General features: G+C 42.9%; 1 protein-coding gene and 1 long non-coding RNA gene across 2 annotated transcripts in view; both read right to left on the bottom strand.

Annotated features, from left to right (window-relative positions):
- SLC2A4 (solute carrier family 2 member 4) overlaps positions 1-6,673 on the bottom strand; it is a 25,666-nt gene extending 18,993 nt beyond the window's left edge. The window contains 3 exon segments of the mRNA XM_087946575.1: positions 957-1,081; positions 1,847-2,019; positions 6,559-6,673. Coding sequence (XP_087802701.1) covers positions 957-1,081; positions 1,847-1,989 — 268 coding nt within the window. The 5' untranslated portion in view covers positions 1,990-2,019; positions 6,559-6,673.
- The window catches only part of LOC148129199 (uncharacterized), a 155,049-nt gene that overhangs the window by 22,349 nt on the left and 120,200 nt on the right, over positions 1-12,500 (bottom strand). The window lies entirely within an intron of this gene.

The following is a 12,500-nucleotide window of genomic DNA, read 5'->3' as shown; positions in this document are numbered from 1 at the left end:
ATGAAACCCAGCTGGATGACTTTGGGCCAATCACCAGGAGACGGGGAGTTCTAGTCCCGCCTTAGGCACGAAAGCCAGCTTGGTGACTTTGGGCCAATCACCAGGAGACGGGGAGTTCTAGTCCCTTTTAGGCATGAAATCCAGCTGGGTGACTTTGGGCCAATCACCAGGAGACGGGGAGTTCTAGTCCCGCCTTAGTCACGAAAGCCATCTGGGTGACTTTGGGTCAATCACCAGGAGACGGGGAGTTCTAGTACTGCCTTAAGGCATGAAAGCCAGCTGGGTGACTCTGGGCCAATCACCAGGAGACTGGGAGTTCTAGTTTCACCTTAGAAAAGCCATCTATGTGACATTGGGCCAATTACTAGGAGACTGGGAGTTCTAGTTCCACCTTAGGCATGAAAGCCACCTGGGTGACTTTGGGCCAATCACCAGGCAACAGGGAGTTCTAGTCCCGCCTTAGGCATGAAAGTCAGCTGGGTGACTTTGGGCCAATCACCAGGCAACAGGGAGTTCTAGTCCCGCCTTAGGCATGGGTGACTTTGGGCCAATTACCAGGAGACAGTGGGTTCTAATCCTGATTTCGGCATGAAAGCTTATTGGGTGACTTTGGGCCAATCAACAGCAGACTGGGAGTTCTAGTCCCACCTTAGGCATGAAAGCCAGCTGGGTGGACTTTAGGCCAATCACCAGGAGACGGTGAGTTCTACTCCCGCCTTAGGCAAGAAAGGCAGTTGGGTGACTTTGGGTCAATCAACAGCAGACTGGGAGTTCTAGTCCCACCTTAGGCATGAAAGCCAGCTGGGTGGACTTTGGACCAATCCCCAGGTGACGGTGAGTTCTAGTGCCCCCACATATCTCCCTCCCTCCCCCCGTTACTCAAGACCCGACAGGAGAAAACCATCCTCCACCCTCCCCTTGCATGAACCGGTGACCCCACCCAAACCCCGCCTTACCTGAGAAAGCCCCGATCACAAACCGCCCGAAGATCATCATCTCGTAGGATTTGCCTAGCTTGGCCAGCCCCATCAAGCCGCCACCGAGAAAGGCCAAGCCATTGTTGATGATCATGGCTCTTTTCCTGGAGAAGGAAAGGGACCACACAGAATGGACAATGAAGCTCACTCGGGGGCTCCCCACCAAGGAAGGCCCCATAGCTGCAGAGAGAAGCTCCTTTTCCAAAGCAAACCCCCATCAGACCATCTTCCGCCCATCTGTTCATTTATCCGGGATTAAACCCAGTTCGGGCTTTGGTTCCCACCCCTCATGTCGCAAAGCACTGCAGGGCCCTAGGAAATATCACCAGGCGGGCAGTCCTCGACTAATGACAGTTCGTTTAAGGGACCGTTCGAAGACTGAGGACCATTCCTCACCCTTACGACTGTGGCAGGTTCCCCGCGGTCACAAGATCGAAATCTGGACCTTTCGGCAAAAGGCTCAACGGGGGAGGCCGATTCACTTACTGACTGCCTGACTAGCCTAACCATGGCAATGAAGGCGGTCAAAACGGGGCTAAAAATGACCGAACAAAAACACCTCCCTTAACGACAGAAAGGTTGGTCTCCGTTGCAGCCGTTGAGGATGTCCAGCCTGTAAGTCGTAAGTCGAGGACTACCTATAAAGTTGGTGCGCCAGAGCTGGCTCCGATTAGGATCAATGCCGACATGTGTTCGCTCCTAATAAATCTTTTGGATTCTTTCGAAGTTTGACTCATGGCTCATGATTTAATCGGGGCAATCGCTGGAAACCTGACCCTGATGGCTTAGGTCTTGGCTCTTGCCCGGTGTAGCACACTCTGCCCATGCTCAGAGGGGAGGAGCCCAACCCAGGAGGGAGGGGGGCTCACCTGCCCAGCCATTCGGAGACCACGCCCACCATGAAGGAGGAGAGCATCCCACCGAGGGAGAAGATGGACACCGAGAGGGACCACAGGATGTTGAGGACAGCTGGGTCGATGGAGGTGGCGTTCTCCACGCCTTGACGGTGCATCCACGTCGCATTGTAATTCTGCTCGATGATCTGGGATGGGGGGGAAGAGGGAGTGGAGTGTGAGGGTTGCAAGCAGACTTAGAATTACTATATGGTTGCTTTGAAGGTATGCTGAAAAACAAAACGAAAATTATTCAGGTATAATTTCTCTAACTTTTCTCTCTGTTAAGGCATTGTGCTTGAGAGCTTTACGATGGATGGATGGAGTAGTGAAGAGTAGAGGAGAGAGTAGAGTAGAATAGAAAATAGAATAGGATAGAAAATAGAGTAGAATAGAGAATAGAATAGAGTAGAAAATAGAGTAGAATAGAAAATAGAATAGAGTAGAAAATAGAATAGAATATGGAAGAAAGAAAAGAAGAGAAGAGAAGAGAAGAGAAGAGAAGAGAAGAGAAGAGAAGAGAAGAGAAGAGGAGAATAAAATATAGAATAGAAAACAGAATAGAATAGAAAAGAATAGAAAATAGAATAGAATTTGGAATGGAAGAAGAGAAGAGAATAGAGAATAGAATAGAAAATAGAATAGAATATAGAATAGAAATAAGAATAGAATAGAATAGAAATAAGAATAGAATATAACAGAATACAGGTAGGAGTTATGGTAAGATATAGCTATGTAAATAATTATGTTAATGTATATATGAATATATTAAATTGAATGTAGGAATAATTGTAACAATATTCAGTGATAATCTACATATTTAGAAATTTGTCAATGTGAGTGAACACCATTACAAACACGCTGTAATGTGGAAATGTGTTATTAATTGTGAAAATCGTTCAATAAAGATTATTTTATATAATAATAATAAAAAGAATAGAACAGAATAGAAATAAGAATAGAATAGAACATGGAATAGAACAGAAATAAGAATAGAATAGAAATAAACAGAACAGAACAGAATAAACTTTATTGTCACTTTGAATGTACCCTAATCGGCATACATTAAAATAAAATTTCATTGCATCCAGCTCTCAAGGAGTCACCTCCCCTAATATACACTACATAAACGTGACAAAAATGAATAAATTAATAAAGACAAATTTATGCCTATTCCCACATATGTTACATGACACAGAGAAACAACACAGCCTAATTTGCATGTATACATGTACATATTGAGAAAAATGACCCATGCGAGTTTACCAGACGGATGGCCTAGGAAACAAAGCTGTCCCAGTATCTGGAAGTCCTGCTAGAAATACTTCGAAACCTCCTCCCAGAGGTGAGTAACAGAAACAGACCATGAAGTGGGTGTGTGGGGTCTCCAACAACCTTTTGAGCTCTAAGCACAGAGTACTTATAAGCAGCATCCTGAATAACGGGGAACAAGCTTTCTATAATCTTCTCCACTCTCCTCACCACTCTCTGTAGGGACTTTCTATCTGCTGTCCTCACCACTCTCTGCAGGGGACTTTCTATCTGAGGCACTGCAGCCCCCAAACCAAACAGGGGTGCAGTTTGTTAAAACACTCCCAATCGTGCCTCTATAAAAAGTGGGCATGACAGAAGGATGCTCTCCTTTTCTGACACAGGAAATACAGACCCTGGTTTGCATGCTTCACTAAGGGTGATGTGTGGGGACAGGTGAACCCCATAATTATATTTATATTATAATTAATTAAATTAATTCAATTGTTAATTAATTCCCTGCTCACAAGGATTGCCCTGGTTGCAGCAGCATCGATTACTTTGGTGACTGCCCAGATATAATTATATTATATAATTATATTACATTAATAATTATAATTAATTCAATTAATTCAGTCATTAATTCATTAATTCTGGTTTTTTTAAATTTATTTTCTGTGTTTTGTAGTCCAACTCTATATCCACTGTAGCATTAAAGTCTCCTAGAATACATATGTTGTCATATTCCAATTCTATTGTTTTCTTGTGCTGTTTATTATAAAACTCCTCTTGCTTATCATTTGGTGCATATATTGTTATCTTTTGATTGTTCTCTATTATCTCCACCATCAATATCCTCCCATCTTCATCTGTAAAAATTAGCTTTTATTGTCTTTTTAATATATAGGACTACTCTTACTTTGTTGTGCCAATGAAGTATATCGATGACCAATTCTAAGTTACTCCATTTAAAAAAAAATGCAATGAAGGCAGTCTAGCCATGTGGATTCTTTCTTATCCATGCTGAATTCTGGTAAAACCAGTGGTGGGATTTTTTTTTTACTACCATTTTACGTGGGTGTGGCTTGGTGGGTGTGGCATGGCTTGGTGGATGTGGCAGGGGAAGGATATACTGCAAAATCTCCATTCCCTCCTCACCCCACTAACCTGCTTTCCAGCTCCGTTCTCCTGTGCAGGGCAACCAAAGAAGACCCAGCCCATCAGCTGGGACTCAATGGGAGGCGTAGAATAGATGGGGGAGGTGGAGCCAGTCAGAGACGGGATTTGCTGGTTCTCCAAACTACTCAAACTTTACGCTACTGGTTATTATTATTTATTTATTTGATTTGTCAATCGCTTACAAAATAATAGGTATAAGTATAAACATGAGTAAGAATACAGAAAAAAGGTACGATTAAATGGGGACAATAGGACAGGGATGGTAGGCACGATGGTGCACTTATGCATGCCCCTTACAGACCTCTTAGGAAAGGGGTGAGGTCAATAGTGGATAGTGTGAGGTTAAAGGAGTGGGGATTTGAGGATGTAACTACAGAATCAGGTAGTGCATTCCAGACATTGACCAGTCTGTTGCTGAAGTTGTACTTTCTGCAATCAAGTTTGAAGTGGTTAACATTGAGTTTGTATCTGTTGTGTGCTCTTGTATTGTTGCGGTTGAAGCTGAAGTAGTCATTGATGGGGTAGGACGTTGTAGCAGATAATTTTGTGTACTACGCTTAAGTCGAACTGTAGGCAGAGTAGTTCAAGATTGTCCAAGCCCAAAATTTCAAGTCTGGTGATGTAGGGCAGGGGTCGCCAACCTTTTGGACCTCAGGGACCAACAAACTCATAATTTTAAATCCCAGGGACCACTAACTGGTTCTGTGAGCGTGGCCTAATTTGTGGCTTGGTGGTCATGTGACTGGCTGGGCATGGCTTGTATGTAAATATTATAAATATTTATATAAATATTGATTTTTTTATAAAAAAGGAGCAACTTTTACCCAAAATCAGGCAAAGCAGGCAGGCAGATTGAGTTGCTCACAGAATCATTCAGTGATCTATCTATCTGCCATCAGCTAGCTCAGTCTCTCAAATTTGCTTGCCGTGAGTCTGCACGGAATAATAGCACCTTCAGTCCTAAGGGAGGTTTGGCTGTGCTTAAAAGCAGAGCTGAAGATCTAAAGACTAGCTAGAAAGCAAGAAATCCAACCGTTTCCTGCTTCCTAGCTAATCTAAATCTCCCGGCACAGAAGAACAGCTGATGGTCGGAAAAAGGAAAAATAGCAATTTAGCAGAAAAGTTTACTGGGTAAGGAGTGAGTGGGCGGGGAGGGTTCCTGCGGGCCATGTGGGCGCCGCGCAGCCCTTGTGTTTCTGCGCAGCCTGGATTAACTGCTTGGGGGTGTGTGTGCTCTGGGGGTGAGATTTCTCTAGGACCCACAAAATTTTCTCACGGCCCATCAGTTGGCGACCACTGATATAGGGTATTCTGTTGCGAGCAGAGGAGTGTAGTACTCTTCTCGTGAAATACTCGCTCAATTGTATTAATGTCTGATATACAGTGCAGATTCCAGACAGGTTCTCTGGAACCAGTCCAAACCGGCTGAATTACCACCTCTGGGTAAAACCCTTGACTGGCTGGGGAATTCTGCGAGCTGAAGTCTCCTCCCCGGTCTTAAAAGTTTTCAAGGTCGAAAAACACTGAGCGAGGTAGTGTTGTGGTTAGCCAGCAGCAGGTGTGGATGGCCGAGGAGAGCGAGGACTCAGGTGAGGAGCCAGGACCATCAGGGAGTGGACTGCTGCCTTCAGAGATTGTGGGGGCTGGCGGCAGTGATAAGGAGGTTCCTGAGGAGCCTGTGCCAAGTGCACGTGCACGGTTGCTCGCAGGAAAGAGCAGCTGCAGCAGCACAGGTGACTCGGGAGTAAGGCTGCAAGATAATGGCCCCTCCTTCAAGAAGATAAAAGCCAGCTGTGAAGCGAACGTTCTTTGCAGGAAGCAAAGACGTTTTGAAACCCAGCCTCGTGGACATTCCAGTTGATATTTGAAGACTCTCTTGTGTTGTAAACTATTTCTTATCTGTTGTTTTTGGGCAGCCTTGCAAAAACTTGGCAAGGCTCTTTCTTGTCGGAGCTAATTAGTTGGAAGCGGCCTTTTATCTGGGAAGAAACAGGATTCTTAGCTGAAACATTAAAAGGTTGTGCTGCTGCCTTTGTCGTGTGTTTGCTCTCTTGGAACCAGGTTTGGGTCAGAACAGGTGGTCACGAAGTGAGGACGCTGATCTCACGCCACGAAATCCATCTCAACTCGGTCTCGCTCCCAGCAGCGAATTCAGCATCTCTTAACATCTTTCAAAATGGACTCCGCTAACTTTGGCACACCCCCCCCACACACACACCCCACAACCCCAGACTAAGGTCACAGCTCTGCCCATGTACCTTTTGGGGAGCATTGATCACCCCAATGTTGTATCCAAATTGCAAGGATCCCAAGATGGCCGTGAAGACAGACAGGATTAAGACAGAGGTGATTTCACTTCCAGCCGCCTCCGAGCCCTTGGGGGGGAAAAAAACAGAATCCCTGGTTAAGTTTGCAGCATGGAGAAACGGGGGGGACCCCGGCCCATTTGGGGTGAATTGTCCAAAAGCCAAGCACGTCCCTTCAATGAAATGGGTGTTTTGTTTCTCTCTGTTTCCAACCTGATCCATGTTAAGGTATCTGGGGACTTCAACTCCAAGAATTCCCCAGGCAGCCATGTCAGCTGAGGGATTCTGGGAGTTGAAGTCCAGTCATCTTTCAATAATTAAGGTGCGGATGGGTGGACTTCAACTCCCAGAATTCCCCAGCCAGCATTTGACTGACGAAAGGAGCGCCCGCTCCTTATGGCAGCACCTGAATCCAATGGCTTACTGGCATTTTGGCCCCCTTTGATTAACACCGTTTTCAAACTTGGCCCCTTGAAGACAGGTGGGACTTCAACACCCAGAATTCCCCAGGCATCACAACTGGCTGGGGGGAAGTGGGCATCCTGGGAATTGGTCCACCCATCTTTGTTCCTATCAGCTGTTCCACCTAGTTGCAAACCAGCTGGGCAGGACCGATTGGGAAACATGCAGCCACAGGCCCATTATGCACAGCCCTGCCCTCCATCAACATTCCCTGGTGCGAGACAGGGCATGACCTGAGTGTTTTAAATTCCAAATCCTTCCGGCTCTTCCCCGTTGTTTTTTTTTTGCAAGGTTTTGGCAATTCCTTGCGGTGAAAAACATCTGCATGGAGAGCCAGAGGCAGCCTAAGGGGTCCAAAAAGCACCTACTTCCTGTTGCAATCCTATTTCCCTCACACACACACACACACACACACACACCACTTTTTACTAATAGATAACAGATCATCAGAGTTGGAAAGGATCTCGGAGATCATCTAGTCCAACCCCCCGCCCCGCCCAATCGGGAGACCCTACATCATTTCTGACAGATGGGCAGTCCAATCTCTTCTTGAAAAGCCTGCAGGGATGAAGCTCCCACAATTTCTGAACAACAGAATAATAAACAGAGTCGGAAGGGACTCTTGGAGGTCATCTAGTCCAACCCGCCCCCAAGCAGGAGATCCTGCACCATTTCTGACAGAGGGCAATCAGGTCTCTTCTTGAAAGCCTGCAGGGATGAAGCTCCCACAACCTCCAGCAAACAACATAATCCATCCTTTAACAGGAGTTGGAAGGGACCTTATAGGTCATCTAGTCCAACCCCCCTCTGCCCAAGCGGGAGACCCTACACCATTTCTGACAGAGGGTAGTCCAGCCTCTTCTTGAAAGTGTTTAAGATGGGTGGACTTCAATTCCCAGGATGCCCCCACCCCCACCCCTGCAGCCAGTTGTGATGCCTGGGGAATTCTGGGTGTTGAAGTCCACCCATCTTAAAAACTTTCAAGAAGAGACTGGTCAGAAATGGTGTAGGTCTCCCACTTGGGCGAGGGTTGGACTAGATGACCTACAAGGTCCCTTCTAACTCTGATTCCCCTCCCTCACCTCCCCCCCCAAAAAAAAAAAAAGATTTATGGGGCAAAGCAATGCCAACCCTCCAAAACAATGGAAGGAGGAGAAATTGTGATTAATTTCCGGAACCGTTGCTCTCCTGCAGGAAACGTAGACAGAGAATCCAGAATAGCGTGCAAAAGTCAATCTTGGACGAAAGCATTTAGATCTGAACCATGATATCGCGAAGAGAGAGGGGGGAGACGGAAGGCAACGCACAACTGCACACAACAGGTTGTGCACAAAAGCTATTCTCCAAAGCGCCTGTAGGCCAGGCAAGGAAGAATGGATGGAAACTGAACAAGGAGAGATTCAACCTGGAAATAAGGAGAAACTTTCTGACAGGGAGAGCCATCAACCAAAGTTGCCTTCAGAAGTTGTGGGAGCTTCATCCCTGGAGCCTTTAAAGAAGTGGTTGGACTGCAGTCTGTCAGAAATGGTGGCTCTCTCACTTGGGCAGGAGGGGTTGGACTAGATGACCTCCAGGGTCCCTTCTAGCTCTGGTTATTATTCTGTTATTCAGAAATTGTGGGAGCTTCATCCCTGGAGGCTTTTCAAGAAGAGACCGGACTGCCCTCTGTCAGAAATGGTGTAGGGTCTCTTTCTCGGGTGGGGGGGGGGTTAGATTAGATGACCTACAAGGTCCCTTCCAATTCTGTTAATCTGATAGACAGATAGACAGGTAGACAGATAGGTAGACATGTAGGTAGGAAGGAAGGAAGGAAGGAAGGAGGAAAGAAAGAAAGAGAAGTTGTGGAAGCTTCATCCCTGGAAGCTTTCAAGAAGAGACCGGACTGTGGAGGATTTGGTTTGCCTAATTGGGAGTTGTATTACCAAGCTACAAATCTGATGTGGGTTAAGGAATGGATAACATTAAGAAATGCTAGATTGTTGACATTAGAAGGACATGACCTGTTGTTGGGGTGGCATGCTTTTTTATGGTATAAAGGAACTAAAACACAGGGGTAACTTTAGAAGACATTATATACGGGAGTCTCTGTGGATAAACTGGGAGAAGATTAAAAGGCAATGTTATTTGAAAATTCTAGTCTGGCTATTGACTATTGAAGCATTTTCTTCTCCTATAATATACAAAAAGGAACAAACAGTTAGATATGGTGAAATATTGAATGAAAAGGGCAAACTTAAATCTATGCAAAAATTAGAGGAACAAGGTATAAAGATGAATTGGTTTTCATATGCGCAAATACATTCAAGGTATGATAAAGATTCTAAAACAGAAGGTTTCTATGATAAATTGACTGAGTTAGATAAGATTTTGAAAGGTAATGAAAAGGTGATTTAAAAATTGTATGGATATTTATTAGAAATTAAACTAGATGAAGAACGAATCAAAGAAACAATGATTGCTTGGGGGAAGAATTTTGGATATGGGATTGATCTAGAGAAATGGCAAAAATTATGGTCTCAAAATTATAAAATGACAATGTCAACAGCATATAAAGAACATTTGTATAAGATGTTTTACAGGTGGTATTTCCCCCCAACAAGAATAGCAAGAATGTTCAAGAACAAATCTGAAAAATGTTGGAAATGTCATCAGATATCTGGCTCATATTACCATATGTGGTGGACTTGTGCAGATGCTAAAAAATATTAGACTAAAATCCACACGTGGTTGGAAAATATGACAAAAAAGCATACAGACTTGAAACCAGAGATATTTTTATTGGGAATTTTACCTGAAATATACAGTAAAGAATTGAAATATTTGATTGTAAATGTATTAACAGCGGCTAGGATCGTATTTGCTAAAAACTGGAAAAATGAGAAAATACCAACACAGGAGGAAGTTATTAAGAAAATATTGGGATGTACTGAAATGAGTAGATTGAAATTTGAAATCAGAGAACAAGAAGATAAACAATTTTTTAAAATTTGGGATCTATTCTATCAATGGTTAGACAATGAAACATGGTAATGAAATATGTAGATTTTTAGAACATAATGAATATATAAAGATGTATTTTTTTAAAATTATATCTACAAAATGATTATAGGATAGATTTGAGATGATGATATGAACAGTCATAAAACAAATTAAGTAAAATATGGATTATCTTGTAAAACATGAATGAATAATAGTATAGTCAAATGATTGATTAACAATGATATTAATGTATTTAGGAATATTTGATTGACAATACGAGAATATATACAATGTAATTGTAAGTGAAGACTATGAAGTGGAAGCATAAAACAATTTGTAAACCAACCGACACACCGTATGTGTATATATATGGAAGATGGCTTGATGTTTTTATGTTTTGTTTGTCTAAGTTTGTCTTAAAAACAGTAAAACTTAAAAAAGAAGAAGAAGAAGAAGAGACCAGACTGCCATCTGTCAGAAATGGCATGAGGTCTCCTGCTTGGGTAGATGGGGGTTGGACTAGATGACCTCCAAGGTCCCTTCCCACTCTTTTAATCTGTATCTGACCCTGCTGTTTAAAACCCTGCCTTTGCCGTTTAAATCCTGGGGAGGAAGGGGACATTGCAATACAGAGACAGTCCTCAACGTACGACGGTGACCATTCAGACTTACAACAACCCCGAGAAAAAGGGACTTAGCACCGTTTTTTCACACTTACGACCCCTGTCGCATGCCCAGGGTCAAAATTCAGACTGCTTGGCCACTGACTTGTATTAATGATGTATCACAGCATCCCACGGGGTGTGTGTCAGGAAAAGTCTGGGAGAGGGAAAAGCCCGATTCGCTTTACAACTGTGTGACTCACTTTAACAACTGGAGCGATTTCGCTTAACAACGGTAGCCAAGGAAAGTCATCCAAATGAGGCAAACTTACCCTTAAGAAAACCTCTTGCTTAGCAACAGGAATTTTGGGCTTGAGGATGGTCATAAATCAAGGACCAAATCAATCAAATCAAAACAGCTGGATAAAACCCCCAAAGGAGGGAAAACTCATCCAGGAGAGGAAACAACCTGTAATTAAGGAGACACTTCCTAATAAGAGAGGATTTAAACAGATTTCAACAAACAGATAAATAGATCATCAGAGTTGGAAGGGACCTTGTAGGTCATCTAGTCCAACCCCCCCAATCCAAAGCCAATCAATTACGCAGGCAGTCAACTTCTGCACCTGAACGAGACGGCCGTTAAGTGAATTTGGCTCCGTTTTAAGGTCCTTTCTTTCCACAATCATGAATCCCTGCAGTTGTTAAGTGAGTCTCACACGGTCCTTAAGTGAATCGGGCTTCCTTCCCAGGGATTTGGCTTGTTGGAAAGTCGCAAAAGGAGATTGTGTGACATACACATACCCAGGACGCTGCGACTGTCGTAATATCAGTTGTCAGTTGCCAAGTGTTTAAATATTGATTAAGTGACTATGAGGCAGCAACAGTCATTAAGTGTGAAGAGCAGTCCTCCGTCACCTTTTTCAGCACCATTGTGACTTTGATCGGTCACTAAATGAACAGTTGTAATTTGAGGACTGCCTGTAGTGCAATCAAGATCTTATTGAGATTGAAAACAAATGATAGATCTCTTTAGTAGTTTATTCCTACTCAACCGTTAACATCCAACAAAAAAATCCAACAAAAAAATACACAAAATATATTTCCTGTCAGATAGAGATAGATATAGATAGATAGACAGAGAAAGAGAAAGAGATAGATAGATGATAGATAGATAGACAGACAGACAGACAGACAGACAGACATAGAGACAGAGGGTAGATATAGTTAGATACATAGATAGCAGATAGATAGATGATAGATAGATAGATAGATAGATAGATAGATAGATAGATACAGAGAAAAGATAGATATAGTTAGATAAATAGATAATAGATAGACAGACAGACAAAGATAGATAGACAGACAGACAGACAGACAGACAGACAGACAGACAAAGATGATAGAGAGAGAGAGAGAGAGAGAGAGAGAGAGAGAGAGAGAAAGATAGATATAGTTAGTTAGATAAATAGATGATAGACAGACAAAGATAGATAGATGATAGATAGATAGATAGATAGATAGATAGATAGATAGATAGATAGATAGAAACAGAGAAAAGATATAGTTAGATAAATAGATAATAGATAGACAGACAGACAAAGATAGATAGATAGACAGACAGACAGACAGACAAAGATAGATAGATAGCTAGATAGATAGATAGATAGATAGATAGATAGACAGAGACAGAGAGAGAGAGACAGAGAAAAGATAGATATAGTTAGTTAGATAAATAGATGATAGACAGACAAAGATAGATAGATAGATAGATAGATAGATAGATAGATAGATAGATAGATAGATAGAAACAGAGAAAAGGTAGATATAGTTAGATAAATAGATAATAGA

Source organism: Notechis scutatus, chromosome Z (assembly GCF_049901735.1).
Source record: "Notechis scutatus isolate UNSWTSFEM ecotype Mainland chromosome Z, rNotScu1.2, whole genome shotgun sequence".
NCBI classification, from domain to species: Eukaryota; Metazoa; Chordata; class Lepidosauria; order Squamata; family Elapidae; genus Notechis; species Notechis scutatus.
The sequence above is the reverse complement of the archived record's forward strand: the minus strand, read 5'-3'. Positions and strand labels throughout refer to the sequence as shown.